The 26,884-nt window shown below is 33.0% G+C and overlaps 4 protein-coding genes across 5 annotated transcripts; 3 read left to right on the forward strand and 1 right to left on the reverse strand.

Annotated features, from left to right (window-relative positions):
- Positions 1-359: 359 nt before the first annotated feature.
- Positions 360-5,468, forward strand: LOC149738712 (uncharacterized). Its single transcript, XM_089874367.1, has 11 exons — positions 360-866; positions 1,013-1,174; positions 1,409-1,568; positions 1,922-2,020; positions 2,187-2,314; positions 3,103-3,216; positions 3,567-3,751; positions 3,975-4,150; positions 4,238-4,390; positions 4,462-4,701; positions 4,887-5,468. The coding sequence occupies exons 1-11, from the start codon at positions 755-757 to the stop codon at positions 5,125-5,127; spliced, it is 1,770 nt and encodes a 589-aa protein (XP_089730493.1). The 5' UTR covers positions 360-754; the 3' UTR covers positions 5,128-5,468.
- Positions 4,775-6,729, reverse strand: LOC149738713 (uncharacterized). The gene has a single exon (XM_089874403.1). The coding sequence runs from the start codon at positions 6,333-6,335 to the stop codon at positions 5,451-5,453; it is 885 nt and encodes a 294-aa protein (XP_089730529.1). The 5' UTR covers positions 6,336-6,729; the 3' UTR covers positions 4,775-5,450.
- An 83-nt stretch (positions 6,730-6,812) lies between these two features.
- Positions 6,813-15,980, forward strand: LOC149738714 (eukaryotic translation initiation factor 3 subunit B-like). Its single transcript, XM_089874354.1, has 18 exons — positions 6,813-7,066; positions 7,144-7,336; positions 7,874-7,993; positions 8,194-8,251; positions 8,646-8,774; positions 9,143-9,300; positions 9,648-9,794; positions 10,181-10,247; positions 10,332-10,378; positions 10,634-10,844; positions 11,168-11,245; positions 11,312-11,426; positions 11,726-11,804; positions 12,348-12,483; positions 13,178-13,303; positions 13,728-13,914; positions 14,841-14,954; positions 15,379-15,980. Exons 1-17 carry the CDS (start codon positions 6,925-6,927, stop codon positions 14,942-14,944), a joined length of 2,097 nt encoding a protein of 698 aa, XP_089730480.1. The 5' UTR covers positions 6,813-6,924; the 3' UTR covers positions 14,945-14,954; positions 15,379-15,980.
- A 504-nt stretch (positions 15,981-16,484) lies between these two features.
- Positions 16,485-26,837, forward strand: LOC149738715 (ATP-binding cassette sub-family F member 2-like). 2 transcript variants are annotated; one of them, XM_089874359.1, is made up of 17 exons: positions 16,486-16,729; positions 16,934-17,109; positions 17,663-17,735; positions 18,221-18,403; positions 18,768-18,939; positions 19,687-19,782; positions 20,167-20,269; positions 20,697-20,792; positions 21,267-21,357; positions 22,163-22,281; positions 22,950-23,060; positions 23,282-23,344; positions 23,997-24,125; positions 24,582-24,785; positions 25,342-25,460; positions 25,896-25,922; positions 26,225-26,837. In XM_089874359.1, exons 1-17 carry the CDS (start codon positions 16,621-16,623, stop codon positions 26,346-26,348), a joined length of 1,995 nt encoding a protein of 664 aa, XP_089730485.1. In that variant the 5' UTR covers positions 16,486-16,620; the 3' UTR covers positions 26,349-26,837. The 2 variants fall into 2 exon arrangements, with proteins under 2 accessions (XP_089730487.1, XP_089730485.1); XM_089874361.1 differs by lacking the exons at positions 25,342-25,460; positions 25,896-25,922; positions 26,225-26,837 and having other exon boundaries at positions 16,485-16,729; positions 24,582-24,890.
- Positions 26,838-26,884: the final 47 nt, after the last annotated feature.

Consider the following 26,884-nt stretch of genomic DNA (forward strand, 5'->3'; position numbering starts at 1 on the left):
CTGTCAATCGGGACAACACATGCTTACTAATCGTGTGTGGTACAGTTTCATGTGCCACAGCCCCTGCCATATGAAACGGTCCTTCTTAATTTTCTGCTTTCTGACTTATATCAAATCTTTACGCCCCTTCCCGCGTAATTTCCGGCTCTGATCATTCCCAAAGCAAGCCTAATCTCTTTGCTTCAACGGTCGCAATACACGAGATGCGCATCCGCCAAATTTGCTGTTGTGGTGGCGATAACAACCGCTGCAACGTTGCGTTGGCATATGCATTGCCAGAACATGGGCATGACCACGTTAAGCATAACCACATGATTGTGTAATGATTCATATGTTTTACCAATACGGTCGTTTTGTGTATATTCATCAGGATTCATGTCATCTCCTTCTAATAAGGCGCGTTTCTTTAGGTTACCATTTTTGACCTGCTGCTTTTGCATTGATCGCATTGTTTGGTATATAGTATGTGCTTTTTGTTTTCGTCGCATACCACGGCTTATAAGAATACAAATAGCAACCTTGTTAAGTAAAATGAACAGAATCATTTTGCGAAGTCCCTTAATACTTTTTCGCCTCACCTAGCGGCCAAAACAAAGTCGGTAGCAACAAGAGGAAGGAACGCTATATATCTTAATGTTTTTGAAGTTTTTTGGCGCTGAAACACACTGTGTAGGAGCTAAAGGAAGATACAAATTTGCATGGAAAAATTGCAATAACAACCTGTATTACGCATAAGTATTTATGTGGAGAATAAATGAGCGAGAAAGCAATTCTGCTGAGGCGGCCAAGGCCTCCTAAAAACACCCCAAAATTTTTACCACCAATTCGAAGTGATCAAAGCCAACAAACGAATTACTCCATAAAAAGTAAGTTACCTCAAGATACCAATATATCAATAAACAAAATGCTGGTATAACTTGTTGACATAGTTTCACCAACACACATGTTGTATTTTTTTTCTGTTAATTCTTTATTCCAAATTATAATTGCTTATGGCAGTATTTTATTATAGATGCCTCACCAGAGATGCTTACTGTACCAAGTTCTACGTTTGATGGACTTCACTCTCCTGTGCCGACCATGCAGTCTGAGTACGAGCCTACAATAAGTCAAGGAAAACGAAAAGCAATCAGGAAAACAGCATCTTACGCCACAAGCACTGATGACACCGCAGGCATTGGCAATTTATGTTTATTTTGCATGTTTTTTATTTAAAGCATTATAACAGTTTATAACGTCATATTCACTAAACCTTGAGTGGTAGGCGTTTTTCACACTAAAAAAATTTTTAATCATTAAAACAAATAAGATTTGTTTTACCATGTTTGTCTAACTTATACTATCCCTGCACCTTCTGCACTTTCAAACATTTGGGGCCTATGACCATTGGATAAGTTAACTTCCACAGGTGATACTGGAGGCACATGGAGCAAGAAAGGATTGGTATTACCTTACAAACCTCGTGGCCCCGACCCTTTTCCAATTCGTCAACCACGCCATCCTCTAGAGGTCAGACAAGAGTATGTGCTTCCAGACGACTCATATTATAACCCAACTGCTGAATTTAGGTAGGGTTGCTAACTTGCTGGCTGACATGTTATTATCTTTTCAGTGACAATGCGAAGTGGTTTGTGTGTGTTTATACATAACGCGTATTGGCAATTACTCCAACTTGGTTATAGATTGATTAAATTATATGCCATACATGACCAAATAATATTCAAAAATCTCTAAAGTGTATGAAACAGAATAACCGGGTTATAACATTTGTTGTTGCCCAGCCATAATTCATTATAATCTTAAGCATTCTAATTTGTATAACAAAATTTTTGCTGTAGTTTTTAAGTGTATGTCATATTTTTATTTCGAAAATTCCTATTGTTTTTGCCAATTTTTGTTTATAACCATTGGAAATTTGCAGATTAGACGACTTTCTTCTGAATAACAAAAATGGAATTCCACCTCGTCCTGCTATAAGAAAAACTATTCTTTCAAGAGCTAACTATCAAAAATTAACGCGGTAAAGTACAAGTAATTTGTTTGATTTCATATGCTTCTGTGTACAATGTTTTTTATGAAGTGTTGTAATTCTATATTTTAGCTAATATTGTTAGCTAGATAAGAATATATTACCCAAACCTAGATGTCTGTAAAATACATATCATTAAATCTCCCTTTTTCTTTAGTTTATTAAAAGCTGTAGCGGAAAACAAAGATGTGGAACAACCTGTACAAATTACCAAGATCAACATCTCTGATCAATTTGATATTCAACCAAAGCAGAAAAGAGTGCCTCGACGTCAAGTTTTACTTGGTGGGTTGCTGGTTGCTACAGAATGGGAAATATTTTAAAAGTTACATAGATCAGTGCTGTTCAACCGGTGTGCACGGTGCACCCTAGGATGCACAAAAATATGCCAGGGGTGCGCCAGTACAAATGGGTATACAAGGGTGTATCACATACAGAAACTACAACAATTTACAGCAATAATATTAAGTTCTAAACATTTTTACAAATTTAGCCACTTTCCTACAGTTTTTTTTATATGAATTCTATATCTTGCATCACTGGGAATTGCGAAAAGTCATTGGTTTTACGTTAAAGCAGTCAGGGGTGCATGAGTTCGTCGCAACAACTTTAGGGGTTCACCAACCCAAAGAAGGTTGAAGAGCACTGACATAGATGACTTGGTTTATTAGTAATGGTCTTTTTAAACAAGATGTAAGATTACTCAGTTTTCATTACTTTCACTTACACATCAGTTTAAACTTAGTGTTTTACTTTTACCTGATAGAAAATGCTGCTTGTGACTTGTGTTATGCTACATTATCATCTGTTAGATGTCTTTCAATGTAACATGGATGACTGGGCAATAATAATGCATTTTGCAATCAAGACACAGGATTTGTTACCATTAATATTCCATTGGACCATTGATACAAGCTTGCTTGTACACTTAATTCCCATGTTAGAAAGCTTTGTAATTATTTGTACTTATTTAAACCCAAATATTTCAGCATTAATTATCCATAAATTCTCTCCACATATTCTCTCACCCCTTTTATTGTTAGGAGCTATGTAATATAAGTTGTTATCTTTAGAGATGAAGAAGATAGTACAAGAAAGACTGAATAAGCTCGGCCTCACATCACCAAGCAGACTCGGAACAAGTGACAAACTTAGCGATGTAGTTGATGAAATACAAGAGATGGGAGGTACTTTATTATTGCACCTGCCAAGTATATTAAAATAATACAGTTAAGGCCCACTGTACAGGTTGTGTCTTTATGCACACTTTTTTTCAATTACATCTTAATTTTGTTTTAAATATAAACATCTTGATAGGCTAGGCGTTTATTTATTCAGTATTGTGGATTTAGCAGCCACACTTTTTTTTGCCAAGTAGTTTTTATTTCTAAGAGTATTCACTTTTCCCAGCAAAGGCCTACACTTTGTTGCTAATTCGCTTTTATTTGTTGTTCTAATAAGTCTAATTCTTGATACTGTATTCAAAAAGAATATGAGAACAATTTATGGTGTGTTAATGTAATTTACCTGTTTTTAGAAGCTGAAGGTGTGAGCAGAAAATCTGCAATGAGCATTTTTGTCAAAGCAACTGAAAAAATATTCCAAGGAACAAAAAGGTCAGGCTCTCCATTTGAAGAAGATGGAGCAGAATCTATCATCACACCTTCAGAACTCGCTATTCTTAACTGTTTGATTGAGGGGGGATTTGTCCTTAGCTTGAAGGTAATTTTTTAACTTTGCGCTGCACTTTTTACTTACAAGTTTAAAATTAGTTTTTTTGTAACTAATAACTTTTTATTAATGTTTGATTGCCATTTGTGCTTTGTTATTGATTTATTTAAAAGCAAGGTACAAAGTATTATTAATGTTATAGCTGTTTAGTTGTTTTACCATCAACTGATGATAATGAAACCGACTAATATACTAAAGTTGTATTTTTCTACAGGCCCATTTTATTGCTGAAGTTCCTGACCTATCTCCACTTGCACAAAGTCTCATTTATTTGAATTTATCATTCAACGAATTTGCTGAGTTTCCTCGAGAAGTATTGTATTGTAGAGAACTACAAGTCTTGAAGTTTAGAGATAACCCACTAAAGGACATACCATCTGATATTAGCAGGTGAAACCTGGTTACATTTTTTTAGGCCTGACGTTTAATGTGTACCTCTAAATGTGGGTGACAACCTACTATAAAACTGACTTTTAGATTGCATAAGCTGAGGACCTTAATTCTATCATTCTGTTGCATCTCTGCTCTTCCTGTGTCAGTCTTCTCTATTAAAACATTGGAGTTTTTAGATGTTTCCTACAATAAACTAACATTCCTATCCAATGAAGTCAAAAACTTGGAAAATCTAAGGTAAAGATTTATCACACTTAGAACTCTTGTAAATTTTAACAACATCCTTTTTATTTTTATAAAAATATCAGATTTTTAAATGTGGAAGGCAATGAACTGCCTGGCTTGCCTTGTGGTTTACTGAAGCTCAATCTATTTCGGATTCGTGTGCAAAATAATTTCATGAGCGCACTGTTTTGGAAGGAAAATTCAAATAACAGCCCACAAAGACTGACTGATTTAACAAGCTTGAAGTTACAGCAGAGTTTTATTCAAGGACAAACAGAAAACCATCTTAATCTTCCTCAAACTGTTGCCCATGATCTATCCAAGTAAGTAAAAGAGTTCTGGGGTAATGGGTCTAAATCCCAAGTACTTACTCATGGCCATATGGAATCCAAATAAGTACCAACACTAAAATAAACCCTCATACATATCTGAAATATTCTCTTTCACATATTGGGATCATGTATTTTGATTTTTAGAACACAAGTAATTTCTATTTTTTTCTTCCCAGCCACAATTACTGTGATTGCTGCCGTGGACCAATGTATGGTCCTGGTTTGCGAATTATTCGACCATGTAGTGAGATATGGGGCATCAAAAGGATTCCGTTTATTTTTCGGTCTTGTTCTCCAAGCTGTTACAGCGATTTTATTAACAACGTTGATCCAAAAGTGTCAGAAATGATCTATGGAATTAAAAGTGAACAACTACCAAATAGTCCGAGTAGAGCATCCTGTTTAAGTGCTCCTTAGGTTAAAATCTGTTGTGTATTTTTTTCATCCTATTTTAAACTAAATACGTACTATCCTATAAAGTGTTCAAATCTTTGTTTTTTTAAACGTACTATTGTAACTTACATGCCACTGTGTTTTTTAAATGACAATCTTTTTTTAAACATTTTTATTTGGTGATTTCATATTTAAATCTTTACCTATATTATAAGTATATCACATAAAACAAGTTGATAAACAATAATTAGGTAATTAAATAAATATTTAAAACTACAAACTACTAAGTAAAAAAATGAGCATGTCTATTTACAGTGATTATTCTTATGTGCAAATTATTCAAGATTTCAAAAAAGTTTTAAAAACATTTCAACAACTGTGTGCAAATAACTTAACAAGACGTCAGAGTTGATTAAAATTGGCCACGGGAGCCAAATTTTGCAAAGTTTAAAACGCAATGAGTGTGTTACAAGACTGTCCTTGTTTTTGTATTTGTCTGGATTTTGAAGCAATAACCGAACCCTGGTAGCTTGAAAGTAAGAACATGATTGACATTGTGGTAACAAGGAACCTTTGGCGTTCTTGTTTCGCTTTAAATAAACTGGAGCTAAAGCAACTGGAGGTGAATGATCAGCATAATAAAGTGAGTTTGGCTTGCGCTGAAGAGGAAACCATTTACCAACAATATAACGCTTGACTTTGTTCAATCTAGAGTATTTTACACCACATGTGTGACAACCATATTTATAGCCCAGTTTCTGGACCGACCGTTTTTGAGATTCTGTTACTCTGCTTGTAATCTCATCCAGTGGAACAGTCTTTCTTGCATAGGCTCCAGGGTGCAAAACATGACTAGGAAGAACCGTTTTGAAGCGCCGAGAGAACATAGCAAAATGTACTACAGACAAAGTTGTGCATATTGTTATGTCAGATCGAGAATAAGACGTGAAGGTTGGAAGACCCATGTAAAAATCTCGAACTGAAGTTGTCACAGCACAGGACACAAAACCACTGGCACAAACACTCAAGAGACCACACAAAGGTGACAACTTTAAATGAGATGCAACACCAAGAGTTTTCCACACAGTACGGTGAAATATACCAAGCATAGCGGGGAATGTAAGAATGCCGCTTACAGCTGCGTACAAGTTTTCTCTGGTAGTAATTTGACTGAAATAGTCACTTGTTGAACATTTCGAAATCAGTTCATTTGCAGTGAGATGAACTCTCATTTTATTGTAACCAAATATTCCGCAATATATAAAATGAATGAATATTAGTTAACTTTATACTTCATATAATAATGAAAAACTGTACCTTATAAAGCGCTAAATAACAGAAGTACTGCGTTTTGTTTACGAGATGGTTGGGCCTAGGCTCCTAGCGTTAATATAAGAATGGACCGTAGTTGGTTGTATAAAAAAAACGTTTGTTTACCATTTGTTTTGTATTGGGTTCTTTTTACGCAAGTGGCGCGAATTTGAACTTCTCGGTTGAATGAACTTTGTGCGGCAAATGATTTTTTTGCGTTTAATAGATAAACATCAAACATGGGGTCCTTAAACAGAAAATAAATTACTTTTTTTATTATGTTAACTACACTTTGATTTTATTCAGATTAGCAGTTCTTGTTGTGTCTATTAAGCTTTAAAGAACCCCGAACTAATTGACTCAGCACTGCTCCAAGTGTGCCTTGTGTTAATCCACACGTTGTGAAATCATTTCCGGACGGCTAACTTTCAATTCTCATAACGTTATAGATTGCTGCACTTTTGCCTGTTATTTTACCTTGCTTTCATATTAGTCAATCGTTAAAGTGTCATGGTAACGAGCATGGACGGTGAGCAAGATTGGGAAGACGTAAAACCGCGTAAAAAGCGCCAGGATGATATAATAAACGGCAGCGAGGAAGAGCCAGACTTTAGCGATCCCGAAGATTTTGAAGAGGATGTTTCGGATTCGGGTAATTATTTCTTCCAAAATACTTACCCATTTTACATTGAACCTTAGTATATGGTGTCCATTTGTTGTTGGTAACAGAGTTTTTGGCCGATGTGCTCGAAAAAAAGCCGAAAGAAGCTGACGGTATAGACGCAGTGATTGTTGTTGACAATGTTCCCGTAGTGGGAGAAGAAAGACTTGGAAAGTTGAAGATAGTTATTACAAAAATATTTTCAAAGTTTGGAAAGATTCACAGTGACTATTATCCAGAGTTCGAAGGAAAAACAAAAGGGTAAATTAAATATTAATGAACACCTATAAGTTTACATTAACAGATATGTGTATTTTATTCTCAACATTGTTAATGTAAATGGTTGTTGTATAGTTTGCTAATGGCAGCTGATGGTTGCTTATTTATATTCACCCACAAAGTAACATACACTGGTAACTTGTAAGCTGGCACGAGGTGAATGAAACAGAACACACATGTTATAACAACTGTCGTTTTCCGGCCACCTCATGATAAACTAAGTTAAATTCATTAATGTACCTGTTTTATTGTTTTAATTTTTCCTAAACAACACAATTTTTGTGAGTAGGCTTATCACATAATAATGTAATTTACTTTATCCTCGCCGAAAAAAATGACAGTTTAGTGGTTATAACATGGATGTTCTGTTTCATACATCTACTGCTAGCTTACAAGTTATGTCTGTAACTTTGTGGGTGATTTTTATTTTGTAGGGCTGACAATTTAGACAAACTGTCAATGACCAATGGGTTGTCATGACATAATAAATTAACAAGTGGTAATATTAATTTTTTTTAGATACATTTTCATTGAATATGAACAAGACAAATCAGCCAAGGATGCGGTCAAAGGAGCAGACGGATACAAACTTGATAAATCGCACGCTTTTAGAGTGAATTTGTTCAGTGACTTTGAAAAGTATGGAATTTTGTTTTATTTGGGGAGAATTTCTTATTAAATTATAAATGTTTTTTTAAATACAAAAAATGTGTATATACAATTTTGTTTTATTTAGTGAAAATTTCCTTATTTAATTATAAATGTTTTTCAGATAAAAAAATGTAATTTTGTTTTATTTGGTGAAAATTTTCTTATCAAATCATTCATATTTTTTTCAGGTACAAAAATGTAACTGAAAATTGGACCCCGCCAGAAAAACAACCATTGAAGGACGTGGTAATCACAAGTTTAATTTTTATTTCTAAATGCTAGTAATTTATGTTTAATATTATGTTTTAATTTGTGTTTCCTGTATTTACAATTGTTCTTATTTAAAAAAACAGAGAAACTAGTACAGAATTTATGTTGGAGAAAAGGTGTATATATTAAGATTTAATGTAATAGGTTTTGTGAAGTTAGTATTTTTCAGTTGTGATTTTTGTTGTGGTTTGTTTTTTGGACGGCATGTGGTATTTTGGTAGGGGTTTGTCATTTTTAAATTTAGTTAAAGGGAAAAAATCATAATTTAGTTAATTCGTTTTCGAGTGTTTATTGCTATTTAATGTTTTGCAGTTCCTTTTGTAAAATATTTATATTTAATTTTAGAAAAAAATGTCATTTAAATTTCCAGGGAAATCTTTACTACTTTCTTGAAGATGAAGATTGTAACAATCAATTTAGTGTAATATATGAGGGGGGTGTGAAGACAGGTATCTTTCTGAACACAGCAGCTGAACCAAGCCTTTTAGAACAACGAGAAGTAAGATCTATGTTTAATTCTTCTTTTTGACATTGGTGTATCATTTTTGCTATTTTTCCCTAGAAAGCCTATATTTTCGTTTGTTTATAGTTGAATTTTTCTTTTTTTTTTATAGAAACATTATGCTTGGTACTTATTTAAAAGTAATAGTTTGTTAGTAACAACAGCAAACTGAAATTTAGATTCTTACCAAGTATGGACGTTTGTCCGGATTTATCGTTGCATTGGCATAATAAAAAGCACTTTGTTGTGTGCAAAGATTAAAGTACATTGGGTAAAGTTCCTAGGTAGGCCAGCTTTCCCTACACAACGGCTAGTGCTAAGGTCAAAAATACTCTGCTATGGTTAATAATTTATTTTCTAACCAGCGTTGGACAGAAACTTACACGCGTTGGTCACCAAAAGGGGCGTATCTCGCTACTTTCCATGCTAAAGGTATCGCGTTGTGGGGTGGTGAAAAGTTTCGCCAAATCCAACGTTTTACCCATCCAGGGGTTCAACTCATTGATTTTTCTCCATGTGAAAGGTAGGGTAGAAATTGCAATGCATATGATTTTACCCATGGACCCATATGCTTTATCTTGTTTTGAATTTTGGTGAAATCTAGGATGATGTTTAAAAATAAAGGTATATTCTCAGTTGATAAACATAGGGAATCTCATTTTTTAATGCCGTTAATGCAATAGTTCTGCTTTTTTGTAAATATACTGCAGGGTAAAATCTGTTCAGGCTTAAAAAAGGGTTTTTAAAACATTGTCACCCTCTGTTTTGGGTGATCTGTTACCCCAGACACCCCTAACTTCACGCTGAAGTTACCTATGTATATATATGATTTCATCCAACACTTGCATACCAATGTGTCTTTGTATTCAGGTATTTAGTTACCTTCAGTCCAATGCAAGACCCCAGCAGAGGGGATGATATCCAAGCCATTACTGTGTGGGAAATATTTACCGGGTTGAAAAAGAGAAGTTTCCACGCTGACATGTCTGGTGAGGACAGACAGTGGCCAATTTTCAAGTAAGAAAATAATCATCAGAACTTTTGTTTTTAAAAAAATTCTGCTTTTTGTTTTTAAATTATTGTAGTTTTTGATAAAAATTATCCTGTTTTTTATTTTAAAACAAAATTGTTGTATAGTAGGGTGGAGGAAGATAGGACACCTTTTCATTCTATTTTCTGGTCACATTTGGTAGCAAACAAAGAAAATTTAATAAATCATAGAACTGTATCCTCCCGACTCCCATATGCCATTGTTAATTGTTTAAAACACAATCTAAATATTTGGTTATTACGTGCTAAAGGTGTCCCATCTTCCCCCACCCTACTATAAATTTTGTCTTTAAAAAAAAATCATAATTTTTGCCTCTATAACGATGAAAAGTCCTGATTAATTGTCTTGCTAGATGGAGCTATGATGGAAAGTATTTTGCAAGGAAAGCAAAAGGAGTTCTGAGTGTATATGAAACACCGGTGGGTTTTAGTTAACTTAATTTACATGACATATCATTTGCACCACTTCTAATGTTAAAACTTTCTCTTTTTTTTCATTTACAGTCAATGGGCTTAGTTGATAAAAAGAGCATTGCTATTGATGGAATCAGGTTAGTTTTGGTTATGTTCAAAGAAATTTTGTCTAGGATAAAAGTAGAGTGGAAATCTAGCTTAGGCTATTAAATTAGGCACAATGTTCATATTACAAATTTCTTTTATTACTTATTTGACAGTGTGTCATCATGTATTAGAAAAACACATGTATTTTAGCATAGGATGTTGGGATGACTGTTGTTTAGTCCTTCTTTTTTTTTTGTCATTCCTAATTGAATTATAGTTTTGTTAATTTCCATTTTCCTTATCAGCGAGTTCTTCTGGTCTCCTGCTGACAACATGTTGGCGTTTTGGATTCCTGAAAACAACCAGATACCGGCCAGAGTGACCATTCTTGCAATTCCTTCCAAGAAAGAAGTCCGCGTGAAAAACTTGTTTAATGTTTCTGATATTCGCCTCAACTGGCATAAACAAGGAAAGTTCCTTTGTGTGAAGGTGGACAGATACAACAAAGCTAAAAAGGTAATTTATTTGCTTCTGTGACAAAGTAATTAGCGTGCTTCCACCCAGCCAAGAGCAAGGGGGTATGGTCCCAGATTGATTATAGGCCCAATGTGGTTATCTTTGTGGTTGTATATGACAAAACACCTCGGGAAATGCCCTGGTATTCTCATAGTGGTTTAAATTGGCAGCCACAAACTAAAAGACTGAAAAACTCTGATAAAATTATAAGTATAATTAAATGTTATAAAGCATTTTGTAATCTTTATAAGTACTATTATCTATTCCTATATCATTTTTTTAAAACTGTTTTCAATTAACTATTACACTGTATTTCCACACAGGCCAATATTTCCAATTTTGAAATCTTTCATATAATGGAGAAGCAAGTGCCAGTCGACATAGTTGAACTCAAAGAACAGGTTAGTTCAAAAACAAAATGCTACATGTTTAATAGCTTGCAGTAACTTCATACACCTATATTACAGGTAATTGCTTTTGCATGGGAACCTACTGGTAACAAATTCTGCTGTCTGCACGGAGAAGCACCTAGAATATCAGCAATGTTCTTTGAAATTAAAGGAGGGAAAATAGAACATCTCGGTAAGTAAATGGTTTTGGCCTAAGTCCTAGGACCCATGGCGTGTCATGCTGTGGGGCCTTACCCATATAGAATACAATAGAAAAGAAAAGGGTACTTTTTTTCTTGTGAGTTTTATATTTTCTAAAAACATGTAAAATTCTCATTAGAAATAATCATCTAAGAAGAGTTGTTTTTTTTGTTTTTTTTTGACAGAACCGAAATGTTTAAAGAAACCACACTCAAGTTTATGACGTTTTTTTTAAGATTTTGATGTTAAAAATCAGAGGATTGAATTTATGTAAAATGTGTTTTTCTTCAGGAACTATGGAAAAGAAACAAGCTACACATATATTTTGGTCACCTGCTGGACAATTTGTGCTTCTGGTTGGATTGAACAGGTAATAATTTTCAGAGGGTTCCTAAATTTTGTATATTTTGCCACTTTGTTACTGAAAACAGTTTTGGCGCCACAAATTCCAACAATTGTGTACACAAGCTGTATTTTATTCGCTTTGTTTTGTCAGTAAACAAAAAAAAAACACACAAAAAAATCAATATTTCATCTTAAAATTTGTAATTTGCGCTTAAAATAATTATTGGTTAATTGTTAGGCATGAAATGTGACACAATCAAAACAAGTAAACTGAATTAGACGAATAGCCAACTAATCAAAAGAATAAAGTTTTTTTTTTATAATTTACTTATTTTATTTCGCATAAAAATGAAGTTGCTTTAAATTAATTTTATCAGAGAAAGCCTAATTTTAAATAAAAAAGATTTTTTGTGTTTTATAAAATTTATTTTGAGAAAAAACTAGTCGCCTTAAATTAAAAATTTTCTGACAAAACAAAGTTTAATTTTGGTTCAAGCTAATTCTATTTTTTTGACAAAATTTTAATTTTGATTCAAGTTGTTCTATAAATTTTTTTTTTAAATTTTAGTTCAAGTCAACTAGAGTTCATCGACACTGCCGACATGACAGTAATGAACAGTGGTGAACATCATATGGTATCGGATGTAGAGTGGGATCCTACTGGAAGATATCTTGTCTCCATTGTTAGCTGGTGGGAACATAAGGTAAGATCTGTGATACGATAATAAATATGTGGTATATTTTAATTTTTTAAATAATCTGAAGTGCCAAAAATTGCTAAATGAAATTGGTATAAAAATTGTTTAGAAATACCAAAAAAACATAACTAAACTGAAGTAACTCTCAAGAAAAGGTCATTATTGAATGTGGAAATGCAGTATACACATTTTTATATACATGTAATAGCATGGTAAAAGCTGCTGTAGTCTAACATGTTATACAAAACATGACATGTTACCTTTTATGCTCATCTAGGTAGTAATGCTTGCTTGGTATAACAAGGATTGTATTTTTTTAATGTATGAGACTGAGGGGCAGAATATCTGCAGAAAGTGCAACTTATTCTATACAAAATAGTTTATTATGTAATGTATATGCACTATGCATTGGTGTAGAGTTCTGCACCTACGCGGGACTGCTGCATACATGCAAACAGAATTTAGTTCAGATGTATCATAACGCAACAGTTAAACCTTCTACGCAACAGGGACATTTATCACTATCTAACAGCGAGCAACATCTTATTAGCCCGTAATTTATTTATTTTGCCGATTACGTAGCAATTCGCATTATGTTAACTGTTAATTGAATGTATCTGTAGGTTATGCCTATTCGTACAGTCCTGAGGTAACAAATAGCTTAATATTATGCACATTCAAAATTTGTTGTCCTTGTTAGATTGACAATGCTTACTGGGTGTGGTCATTCCAAGGAAGGCTTATGAGGAAATATCCCATGGAACAATTATGCCAACTACTGTGGAGACCAAAACCAAAATCCATTCTCTCTGCTGATCATATTAAGGTAATGAGTGTGCATATCATTTGATTCTGAAAGTTGTGTTTAAACCAAATATAATATTATACTGTGATGGCCAGTCACGAGTGTGTGCGCCGAAGCAAACACGAGTTCCTTTCCTATCATAATATGCCATATAGTATAAATATCCCATTTTGTGCTCATTTGCCTTCTTAGTTTACTGCTTGCAATAAACCATAATTCAACCACTGCACAGAACATTATTATCAATGTTATATAAATTAACAAAATCTCTTTTTTATTAACAAAAAAATATGAATTTGATTTTGCAGGATAAATGCCCAACTAATTAATCCTCGTGTGGCGGGGCAGTGACAGTAGTTAGTTACTACAAGTGTTCTATCAATTTTAGTAACTGTAATACGAGCTATTTCCATTTGCCAAAATAAATAATGTTCCGATTTTGCAGAAAATCCGTAAGAATCACAAGTCCTTTAGCAAGATCTTTGAAGCAAAGGACAGACTTCTTCAGAGCCGTGTTTCCAAAGAAATTATCGACAAACGTAGATCGTTGATGGAAGAGTTTACCAACTACAGAAAACATTGCAATGAAGTTTATCAGCACACAACTCCATATAGAAGAGAACTAAGAAATGGTTTGTACAATCTAACAAATTTTGAGCATTGCTATTAAATGAGTTAAAACTTAAAAGGTAGAATAGGACCTATGTTTCATATCTCAGGACATGACGTACCATTTACATGGCAAAAAATATCATTAATTGCACTTTTACTTCAATTCTGCTAGGGAACTAAAAAATGATTGGTACAATCTTTACGAATTTTGATCAGCAATCCTGTCAAATGAGTTTAAAAGTTCAATTGGGCTTATGTTTGAGGTCTTAGGGCATGCTGTACCATATACCAGTGCTCTTCAACCGGTGTGCACGGTGCACCCTAGGGTGCACAAAAACATGCCAGGGGTGCACCAGAACAAAAGGGTATATAAGGGTGCATCACAAACTTCAACAGTTTTCAGCAATAATATTAAGTTTTGGACATTTTTAACAAATTTAGCCACTTTCCTACAGTTTTTTTTTATATGAATTCTATATTTGCATAACTGGGAATCGAGAAACGTCATTATTTTTCTATTAAAGCAATCAGGGGTGCATGAGTTCGTCACAACAACTTTGAGGGTTCACCAACCCAAAAAAGGTTGAAGAGCACTGCCATATACAATAGAAAAATACCATCAATTGTAACTTAGGGTCTTATAGGCCTTTTTTGTAACATTAGGGACAAGGTATTTTCACCTAAACTTAAGTCTGTCATCACTCACCTCAGAACCCCAGATTCCTAGCAAGGTATGCTACACTTTAAGATGTGTAAGTGACCTTGGGCAAAAAGTTAACGGCATACTCTGATGATTTTGTGCCATATAGCGGACGTTGGGTAAAGATCACAAAACAAACAATAGCGAAAATATCTCTTTTAAACTAGTAATATACCTGTTGACAACGCAGAATACAGTACGCCTGGCAAAAACAGAAATATAACTTAATTTATTTGTATTCTACAGGTGTTATGACTGATGAAGTTGACTACCAGGCTGAAGATCTAGATGAAGTGACTGTTGAAATTTTAATTGAGGAAGAAGAAACTATTTTGAACGATAAGGAGTAATCCTTAAAAGGTGATATGTCTATTAAATACAAGTTGTGTACACTACTTCTGAAACTTTGTCTATTCCTGTTCATCTATTATTGGCTGGATTTTCAAGGAAGTTTTAATGGCTGTTGTTTTGCTCAAAGACCTGTTATTTCTTCATTTTAAATACTGATATGTTGTTTTTATGTTTCAATGGATAATTTAAAATAATGTTAAGACCAGGAAAACTATTACTTAATTCACAAAAAAAGCAAATTATGAGTCTAATAAATCGAGCAGGGGGTTCTCCCTGAACTCCAGCCATGCTTTTTGGTTTTGAATAGTGTTCTACAGTTTTAGTAAAAAATGTCTCATTAATAATTACTAACCTTATAACGTAAATATCATACCGCAGTTGTTTTAAATAAATAAAAATGACGTTATAATAATTCCATACCTTTTATTTTAAGGTTCAACGTGGACAACAGCACAAAACGCACCAGCAATACTCGTCAGCTGGTGCTCTGTGTTGTAGAACTGCTTATATTTTTCCGGTGAATAATCTGTGTATATAATTTTTGCTGCGGAGTTGGATGGAGCGCCAGAACCGCCAGATCAGTTTTTCTGAAATATTGAATTGGAACAGGACAATTAGGTGCTAGTTGCGGCGTTTTATTGCAGAAGTTTTCATACATATTTATGTTAGGGCGTGTTTTAACTTTCATAGAAGACAAAATGCAGAAAAATACAACTTGGTCAAAATTGAAAAGTGAAATAAAACTAATTTAAACCAGAGTAATTCACGTAAACGATGCACCTAGTTTTCGTTTGTTTTGGACATATCATGGCACATTTTTATTGTCGCTGTTATCCTTTGAAGATACTGCAACAGAGAATTGGGTTTTCTCATTTGTAAACGTTCTGTGTGCCTTCAGGAAACTCGTTTGTAAGTTCAGGTTTGCTGCTAATCAACCTATGTAGACTATAGACTGTTTCAAAATTGGAGTAATTTGTTCTACCGCGTAAAGACAAATTGTATTCGTTTATTTAAAATAAAAATATCCCACGTTTATTTAATTTGTGTTTTTGAAGCTTCAGTTACTGTTTTACAGTTAGATTAATTGAAGTAAGTAACGAAAATTTCGACAAAAAACGTGAGTCATCTGTCACTAGAACTGGTAGCATTTAACAAGGGGATATTTCGCAATACCTCTATTGTGTCGTCACAGGCGTTTTTCGCCATGTGAGAAAATTATCCCCTCAGCGTCACCATGCACAACGGTTACGAAACAGCTGATTTCCTGATAAGGAAGTTTCCGTTTTAATTGGGTTGACCGCTTGAAACCGGCTTGTACCGGTCAGTTTATGTTCAGTTAGAAAAGTAAACGTTAATAATGATTTTACTTAAAGGCGTTTTAATCTCAAGGAAGAATTCTAGGCTTTCGTGTTAAGGTGTTGGAATCTGTGTTGAAAGCTATATACAGATTGTACGATGTACGATAATTACAGCTTGTTTGTGCTTAATTTATTTAAATACCCTAAGTACTTTGTAAAACACCCTGAAATAACAAAATGCTTTATATATCTTCTTTTATAGATATTGTGGGGTATATTACACTCTGGTATTTATAATAACGCTAGAAAACAACATTAGATAATCTTAAATATCTTATTATCTGAATAAAAAATCAGATAATACTTTCTCATACACTATGCCATCTGAAGCTGCTAAACGCCGGGCAAACAAAAAGAAAGAAGCCGCAAAGAATCGACAAAGACCAGCTAAGAAGGCTGAAGAAGAAGAAGAAGTTCCTGAAACAAGTAAGTACCATGTATGAATGAATGAATGTAACTTACTTTGTCCTCACATGGCCAGAAAACGACAGTCGTAATAACAGGAGTAAACTGACCAACTGATTGTCATTTACACTAATCTTTAAAATGTGGTCTTGATTTTTATGCAGCACATTAATCGTTTACTTCACAGTAGCACTTGTGCAAGCTAACCATGTATTCTTAAATAAGATGGAACCACGAACGGTGTCTCAACCAACGGAATAACGAATGGATTCAAGAAAGGTCTCGTAATAACGGATGGAGAAGCTGACAAGGAAGCAAGATCTTGTACTGGAGTTTTAGCTTCACATCCAATATCTTCGGATCTTCATATTTATAATTATTCGTGCACTTACCATGGCCAGGTTTGAAAGATGTGTCTCTGTATAGAAATATGTTCTTATTATACATATATTATATAGCTTTTTAATGCCATGTTCAAATTTTTTAAAGATGTTAAAAGTGTTTTTAATGATGTCAAAAGTTTTATAATTATTCGTGCACCTACCATAGCCAGGTTAAAAGGATGTGTAACTATATAGAAAATAGGAATACTTGAATACATTATAGTCAAAGCTTTATAATGCCATATTCAAATTTTAAGTGATGTCAAAAATTCAAAAATTTAGAAATTTTAAAATCTAACTTAAGAGACACTACTAAAAATGATTTTAGTTTTGCTTTATTAAACCTAAGCGTTTCAGATCAAATTGTTATTTTTGTTGGACTGGTTTGATTTATAAAATTTGTACTTGACTAAGTTCAGCCTTGAAGTATGTGGTACCCAAACACTAAGAGTTGTCTCAAGACACCATGGCATAATATAACCTGTCAACTGAATCTACTGTGTGTGACTGTATTACAAATGCCTTGAAAGATTTTATGGTTTTATTACTGTTATTTTTTCATGTTTTTTAGGTGTTGTTTCAAGATACGAACTTAGAGTTGAACTGTGGGAACCGATACGGATTGATTGGTGCCAATGGTTGTGGTGAGTGTTTAACTTTATTTAGAGGCAGAAAACTGTTTAAATGTAAAATTTATGTGGTTGCTATTTAGGTATTTAAAATTTACTGACCAAAAAATATATATAAGTATATATATATAAAAATATAATACTACATAATTTGATTTATGTCTATCTTCCTAATTTAAAAATACCAGTTTCTACATTTGATAATTTTTTATGTTGTTGAGTTTTCAACGCCTTTTCTGCAGGTATTTAGGTATTTAAAGTTTCCTCATTAAAAAGGTTTATATGTGTATATACATATAAATGCCACATAAATTTATATCATCTTTATAGATTTAAAAATAACAGTTTTTTAATAGTTTTCTATGTTTTTAACTTTATACTGCTTTGTTGCATGTACTTAAAGTTTACTGATTATGTGTTTTCATACCTTCCGAATTTAAAAATACCAGTTTTTAAACTTAATAATTCTCTATCTTTTTCAATTTGTGCTTTTTCTGCAGGTAAATCCACCATGTTGGCAACGCTGGGTGGCAGAGAAGTTCCAATTCCCGACCATATTGATTCCTTTCATTTAAAAAATGAAGCCCCACCTTCAGACATCACCCCCATTAAATATGTGCTTGATGTTGCAGATGAAAGACACAGATTAGAAGCAGATGCTGAGAAAATAATGGCAGTTGATCGTAAGTGGATCATATGTTTTGAGGAATTATATGCTGGCCTAAAATTATCGACGCTAATAATTTGCCTCAATCGAACAAATAGGTGGTGTGGTTTATGATTTTCAGCTGTAATAAAAGAATATTATAAACGGTTAAATAATATTCTTTATATGTAAAAAATTCAGGCAAAAATAACAATTCTTCTTCAATAACAATAACCTTACACTTATATTTGAAAAAAAGACTTTTTTAATCAGAAAATTTTTATTCGTGTCCAGTTCATGTTAAATAACCTCAACCTTATATTTAAGACAATTACTTGTTCTGAAAAAAAAAGTTCTTTCAAGTCCATTTTCCTAAAATTAACCACTGACTTCGTTTCCAGCTGAAAGCGATCAATTGTTCAAGATCTACGAACGTTTGGATGAACTGGGAGCGGACATGGCAGAAGTCACGGCATCTCGTATCCTGCATGGTCTCGGATTCACGGCCGAGATGCAGAAGAAGAAGTTGTCGGACTTCTCTGGAGGTTGGAGGATGAGAGTATCACTTGCTAGGTATTTGTTAGGCATTAGTGAAGAATCCTTTGGTAGATTAAAGATTAGGTGGGTGGAAAGTGTTAAAGCAGTGGTTATTAAACTTATTAGTATGCTTTACCCTTTTAACAAACACAACTAATTACATCTGTTATATTTTTTTTGTCTCATCAACTGATGTGGATTTCGATTGTTAGCTCATTTACCATCTAAATACAAGGAATTTACCCTACTAGTACTTTAGGAAGTGCTGTGTTGAAGGATTGTAGTTAGGGGTTATTTGTTACATTTAGCAGTAGTTTTTAGGAGCATACAACGTAGGGAAGGATTGCTTACAGCACCAATTATTTTTCTTTTTTTGTTGTTGTGGAATAAGATGGGGAAGTTTGATACTATATGTGGTTGGGTGGTGAAATGGGGTGAATTCCTCTTATTAAGAAGGTGAATGAGCCACCAATCAAAATCAGTTGACGGGACAGAAAAAATGTGACAATTGAAGTACTTTACCAGACATTGAACAACTCAGTGAGAAAAAGCAAGCGCATCCGTCGCATTAAATATAACTGATGTAATTAGTTGTTTAAGCATTTTAATAAATGAACGCCATATAACATATTGGGATAAATCTGATAAGCATCTTTTTAAAAGGGTAAAACATACAAAAAGTTTTATAACCACTGTGACTACACATATACTAAATGGTAGCTATTATATAAATATCCATACATTATATCTTGTCCTGTCTCATTAAAGCTCATATTACCTCAGGGCATTATTCTTAAAGCCATATCTGTTGTTACTTGATGAACCCACCAACCATCTTGATCTTGATGCTTGTGTATGGCTGGAGGAAGAATTGAAAAAGTTGGTTTTCTAAATATATATTTCGCTTTCTATAATATTTCCGATATTTTTCAAAGAATATTTAGATATTTTGCTTTTAATGATATTTCAGATGTTTCTCAAAAATATTTCAGATTTTTGTTTTCAATAAATCTGATACAATTTTTGGATATAATAAGCCTAAAAATGGAGACCAGATTGAAAGTAATGTTAAATTTCAAACACAAATGCAGTGATTGCTTACAATATCTTTAAAGAGAAAAAATTGTATTGTTTTAAAAATGTTACAGTATAAAAAATTATGAACATTACTTAAAATACATCATAGGTGACCTCAGGCAATCCTTAAAATTCTGCCCAAGCGTTATGTGTTTACTTATATAAATATAAAACTTGTGCTTCTAGGTTCAAACACATCCTTGTACTCGTGTCGCATTCTCAAGATTTTTTGAATGGTGTTTGCACAAAGATAATCCACATGAATCTGAAGAAACTTAATTATTTTTCAGTAAGTAGTTAATTATGGTTGATATGGGTCAATGGGCTGACACGTTGTATTTAAATTTGTATTTTCTATTCTTTGTGGGTGGGGTCTTTGTCAAGGACCTGGGATTTAGGCCACATTTGGCCCATTACCCCAACACCCGGGATGCCCATTTAAGTCTTTAATGCAACGGGTGCTTAACTATGCAACACCGCGTAGAAGTGTACCATTTTTTTAACTTTGTGTATGATTTTTGCTTTGAAATGGCTTATAATGTGGACTGCTTGGTTGGAGCAATGTCCGTTAAGTGTCTTGCCCAAGAACACATATGCCGATCAGTTTTGACTTTTGATATCGCCGCTGAGCATCGAACCAAGTACCCTTTGGTCTCGATGCAAGCGTCTAAACCACTGAGCCACGGCGTCGGACTAAAATTGTATTTAATTTCCAGGGTAATTACGATGCGTTTATTAAAACTCGAGGTGAATTGGTGGAAAATCAAATGAAACGTTACCAGAAGGAACAAGATCAAATTAACCACATGAAGGTTTGTACTGCTGTTAATTGTTGTTATATGAGATTATATATATGTTATTATAGTGGGGTGGGGGAAGATGGGACATCTTTTATTCTATTTTCGAGGCCCATTTGGTAGTGAACGAAAAGTTAAAAATTTATAAAACTTTTTAAAGAACATGTTGTAAACAGTTTACAACTATCTATGGAAGTCTTAAGAATCCTTTTTTTAATTCATTGAATGTCCTTTGTTTACTACCAAATGCTAGGAGAAATATAATAAAAATGTGTCCATTATTTCCCCATCCTAATGTACATAAACATAAACGCTTAACAGGTTTTGTTATTGACAAAGTCATTAAGTGCTTATCTTAGTCATACTTATATCCTATGTTAATCATGTTGTTACAACATCTATATATTGGAATATTTCATTTGAACAACGGATTACATTAAGCTGGACATGTGTTGCCATTGAGTTTTACCCATTTACAAATGAACGCAGGATTACATCGCTAGATTTGGTCACGGAAGTGCTAAGCTCGCCAGGCAAGCACAGAGCAAAGAAAAAACTCTTGCAAAAATGGTGGACAAAGGTTAGAAACGTTTTTTTAAATTAAAAAGATTGCATTTATTGGATTCTCTCTTGGCCAGTGTTTCCACACTACCATATAGGTTAAAAACTTTTAGGGAAAAAAAACAAACAGATTTTTTACTTGTTATTTAATAATGAATTGTATGTTGTTTAAAAATTGATTTTTTTAAAATTAGTTTTCGTATGCTAATCAATTACTCGGTGAACTATAAACCTGTTTTGCCGCATCTGTCAATTTCTATTAAAAGCGCTGTGTAGACAAGTAATAAGCGGATGTTCCTTGTTCAATCACTTCTAATTATCAGCAGCATTGTTTAGAGTTACCAGTATAGTTGCTTGGGCAACCACAAGTAAAACCAATTATATAAAATATGCATTCTGTAATTAAACTACAGTCGTGAGTGTGTGACTGTATATGAACTTGTGAGAGTTTATGGAAAATTATTGCTGTTAAAACTTTGTTTCACTAAAAGCCTGTTTTTTTGGTCTGAAACAAGTTTTTGTAATTATTCTTTTCTTTTTTTGCTACTTTGTTTATTGATAGAATACAGAGTTATTATTGCTGTTGAATCTGTATTTTATAAAAAGCCTATCTTTATAGTATAAAACGTTTTTTAATTATCTTTTTTTTTTACTTTGTTTATTGAAAGAAAACAAAGGTATTCAAGTATATTTGTTTTACATTCATGATTTTGCCTAAACAATACAACAAATTTACAAAAATGTTGCTATACCGCTTTAGTAGAGGACATTCATTGAAGTTATTTACTGACAATTAACACAAATATTTTTCCACAACTTGATAGGATTAACAGAGCGTGTACGAGAAGAAAGCACCTTCAACTTTTACTTCCCTGAATGTTCAAAACTTGCCCCTCCCGTGCTTATGGTGCAAAATATTAGTTTCCGATATTCAGATGAAACTGTGAGTTTTTTTAAGCTAATTTTTATACCATGTCTGATTAAACCTGATAACCTAATTTATTTTCTAAATGAATGTATAATTTATAGTTGTTAGCCGATATCGGATATTTAAAAGGTATTTTTTTTATTATTTTTATTATAAGAGGCTCAAACCTAATAACTAAATTTATTTTCTGAATGACTGTATAAGATAGTGGTTAAAATATGTCAGATGTTTAGTAGTTTATTTTTATCTATTTTTTCATTTCTTTATTAGATGATATTACATGCACTGCGAAGTAATGTGTATATCATCGTCTGTAGGGTGTAACGGTCATGCTTTTTATCCCAAACAATATTTTATTCTTTTTTATCAATAAACGTGTTTTAACAACTGTTGTTTTACCGTTACTACCCGTCTTTTCCCTTTTGTCAACTCTCTTTTTCTACGTTATCGTGACCGAAGAGACGAAATAAATTTCATTCATTCATATAACGTACTTGTTTGTTAATGAACAAAGTCTGTATCTTAAGTCCAGTTCTAAAAAATTAGTGACATGTCCATACCTAAAAAAAACATGTTTTGAACTGGATTAACCTTTGCAGCTGCTGCCATAAAAAATAGAATTTTATTTGTTTTAATTTAAATCAACTTAAATCATGTCAACTAATCCCCAATTTTATTCCCAGCCCCAAATTTACAAAGATGTCGAATTCGGAGTCGACATGGACACCAGGTTGGCGTTGGTCGGACCTAATGGGGCAGGAAAATCAACTTTGTTAAAATTAATAAGTGGGGAGGTAAAATTTCGATATTTAAAAAAAAATATAAATTTAAACAATTTTTTTCTTAAATTAACAATTTTTTGCACAATTATACGTAATTGTATGTAGACATTTTTTTAGCCTTGTGTGACTTTTGACAGAGAAATTGTTGGTTTTTAATGGAGATCTATCTCTTATTTTGATCTTAAATCTTATTTTGATAAGGTCATTGTTCGTTAATAAATCTCCTGTTACAGCTCAGTCCTACAGATGGAATTATTAGAAGACACAGCCATTTAAAGATAGCAAGATATCACCAGGTGTGAATTAATAACCATATATATCTAATATAGATATGTGTGACACTGTGGCAATAATATAGATATACAGATATTGTGAATATATAGAACAAAAAGTCTTTTAAACTGTTGGTTCAAAACGTACTGCAAATACAGCGGAAAAAAAACATTTTTTTCAATTGAAACTATGTATAGTAGGGTGGGGAAAATGGGACACCTTTTCAGTCTATTTTCTCGACTTATTTGGTAGTTAACAAAGAACATTTTTAAACCGTATCCTTGTATAGACTGTTGTTAAATGTTAAAAACATGATCGGGATATTTGGCTTTTATGTGTTAAAGGTGTCCCATCTTACCGTACAGTACTATTTGGTGTGTTGCAGTGCTGTCAAAACTATAGCTCATCATTGTATACATTTCTATTTGCATAGCGCTCATTGAACCGATAAATTACATATTATAATCATGATAAGCAGCAAACCACCACAAATCGAAGTGCCTAAACTACTGACAGTGGCACAGCCAGAAAAAAAATTAGGAAGTGTTTTAATTAAGAAAATAACTGAAGGCTATTTTTTAAACCTTCAAGAAATTTTTTTTAAAGGGTGTGTCACGACCTCCTCCCCCCTGGCTACGCCAATGACCATTGTTAAAAGTATTTGTTTGTCCACAGCATCTGCAAGACCACATTGATGTAAACCTCACACCATTGGAATATATAAGGAAGTGTTATCCAGAGGTCAAAGACGTGGAACAGTTAAGGAAAATAATTGGACGATATGGGATCAGTGGAAAACAACAGGTATGGGAAACTATTATTTGTGGAATTGTTGAAATACAATAAAATTTGTTGTTATGTGAGGTTTCGATTTATAAGACATTTTTAAACTATTGTTTTACCGTATTTTCTATAGGCCTACTCAATTTATTTTGAATTAATATACTTTTTATTACCACGCTTAAAAGAAAAAAAAACATTATCTTATCACTACAATACATATCTTTATAAATCACTTTAGGCCTACTCAGTCTTTTGTTTATTTTGAATCAATGTACTTTCATTAACGCACTTAAAGAAAAAAAACGTTATACCATTGCTACGATATATGTCTCTTGTTATTTAAAATCCATATACTATTTATTACCGGACTAACTTTACCAGAAAAATTCATTACCGAAAAGAAAACACCAACTTTGCCGAAAAAAAACATCTTTCCTACAGTACGATACATATCCTTATAAATTACTTTCTCTCCAGCTATGCCCAATAAAGAAACTGTCAGATGGGCAGAAGTGCCGTGTGGTATTTGCATGGCTGTCGTCCCAAAACCCCAACCTACTATTACTTGACGAACCTACGAACCATCTTGATATTGAAACAATTGATTCACTTGCCGAAGCAATCAACGAATTTAGTGGCGGTTTAATCCTAGTGTCTCATGACTTTAGACTTATTGATCAGGTATGAGATTAGAACCTAATAGTCATTAGGTGATAAAAATAATGTATTTTTTACAATTTATATTTTGCAAGTATTTTTTGCCTTTTGTTTTTTAGTGCAGTTTTATTTTTTAATAAAATTTTATGGCTTTTTTGTTTGATTAGGACCTAATGATCATTAGGTGATAAAAATAATGTATATATATATTTTAACATTTTCCTCAAATTATATTTTACAAGTATTTTTTGCCTTCAGTTTTTGCAGTTTTATTTTTTAATTAAAATATAATTTCATATTTTAAAGAAATATTAGCTTGTTAGTAACAATTTCAGACAATTTTTTAATGCCTGTTTTGGTTTGTAAAGATTTTAAAACCTGATTTTGCTGTGACTTAGTTTCATATAACTTATTTTAATTAAAAAATATATATTATATATCTATATATATATTGTATTTTTTTTGAACATCTTTAATTAATTGGTTCACTGCCGCATTTGAACCCCATTTAAAAAAGTATTAATGAAAGATTTGAATAAATGAATGCAATTTACTGACCCTACATTAACTCCCACCCCAGGTAGCTAAAGATATTTGGGTGTGTGAGAACTGCACGGTAACTCCGTGGACACAAAACATCAGAGCTTACAAAGATTTGCTCAGGAAAAAAGTTTTAAACAGAGAAAAGAAAATATTGAAGTAAGAATAAAACGTTAGCTAACAACAAAAATTAACAAATATATGTGGTTTAAATTTTACCCCTTTCCACAGCTGCACACATGGGTAGTGTAAACGAGAAATTAAGATAGTTCGATTAAATTTTGAAAACTATTTTTTCTATGAATTAAATATGATGTATTTTTGTTACTTAAATAAGAAATTAATACAGACTAATTAAATTTAAATAAATCGTTTTTTTTTTTCTATGAACAAAATTTCATGTATTTTTGTTACATTTTTTCAAGCGGCACTTTTTTGATGTATAATATAGAATTATCTCATTGGACTACTGAACTAAAAAAGTTTTAAAAAAACTCAGAAATTGTAACCTTGTGGCAGTTTACAATATACAGCATCATTACTCATTAGTCATTATGTAGTAAAAACAAATATTAATTGAATTTGTTTTAACAGAGGTGAAAGTGCTGATCATAACGCTGGGTATGTATTGTTTGTTTATTTATCTTAAATTTTAATAAATCTTGATTTAAATGCCGCTACTTTGCCTAAATTGAAATTTAAACTGAAGAGCTAGTCTTAGCTTACTTATATTGTATTGTTTGAATATGTATTTTAAAAAGAAGTCTCCTATGTGTAGATGTAACTTATGCTTACCAGTTACCACTTGTGTAACCCATAGGATCACTGGATTGAAACAGCCAAAATAACTCTTTATTAATTAGTTTGCCATTAAAAAATTGGACCAAATTTTTCATTAAAATTTTCATCCTTTATTTCTACAGGAAAGTTAAGACAGCAGCTGTTCCTGTTAAAAAAGTTCCATCTCCTGCAAGCAAAGGAAGTATTATTGGCATTGTGAAACCTAAAGCCCCAGCCACTGTCGATTTTTGGAATGGCGAGGATTAAATCTGGAAACACTAAGTTGAATTCATCTGGAAACACTGCATATAGGAAATTAAATCTCTGGTGGTCACTGGCTGCCTGGAATCTTGTGTTTTTTAGTAACGCGCATGCGCAGTGTTGCCCGGAATCGCATATTTATTACTAGGCAATTTCAAGTTTGTATCATAGGCAATGTCTCTTTTTCTCTCTCTTGCGTGCGCGTCTGTTATTGATTGCAAACAGGGAGTTTCCTATGCCGTTTTGGAGGGCGCGTATAAATTTCCCATAAATTTCAATTAAAACCAATAAAAAAACGGGGACGCGCTGAACGTCTGGTCGATGCCAAGTTCGAAAAACGCCCCATTGGTTGATGCGGTGACGTCTGTGGTATGACGTCATTTATTTTCGTATTTTCCTCGTTGAAAACCAAACCCCCCCAAGTATTTGTATTTATAATGAAAACCACGTTGGTAGTCGTGGTGTGTAAAGAAAATAAAATGTGAAAAGATTGGATTTTATTGACTTCTGTGAATTACAAGTAGGATGCATGTATTATGATT

The sequence above is a fragment of the Ciona robusta genome, chromosome 3 (genome assembly GCF_009617815.1).
Source record: "Ciona robusta chromosome 3, ASM961781v2".
NCBI classification, from domain to species: domain Eukaryota; kingdom Metazoa; phylum Chordata; class Ascidiacea; order Phlebobranchia; family Cionidae; genus Ciona; species Ciona robusta.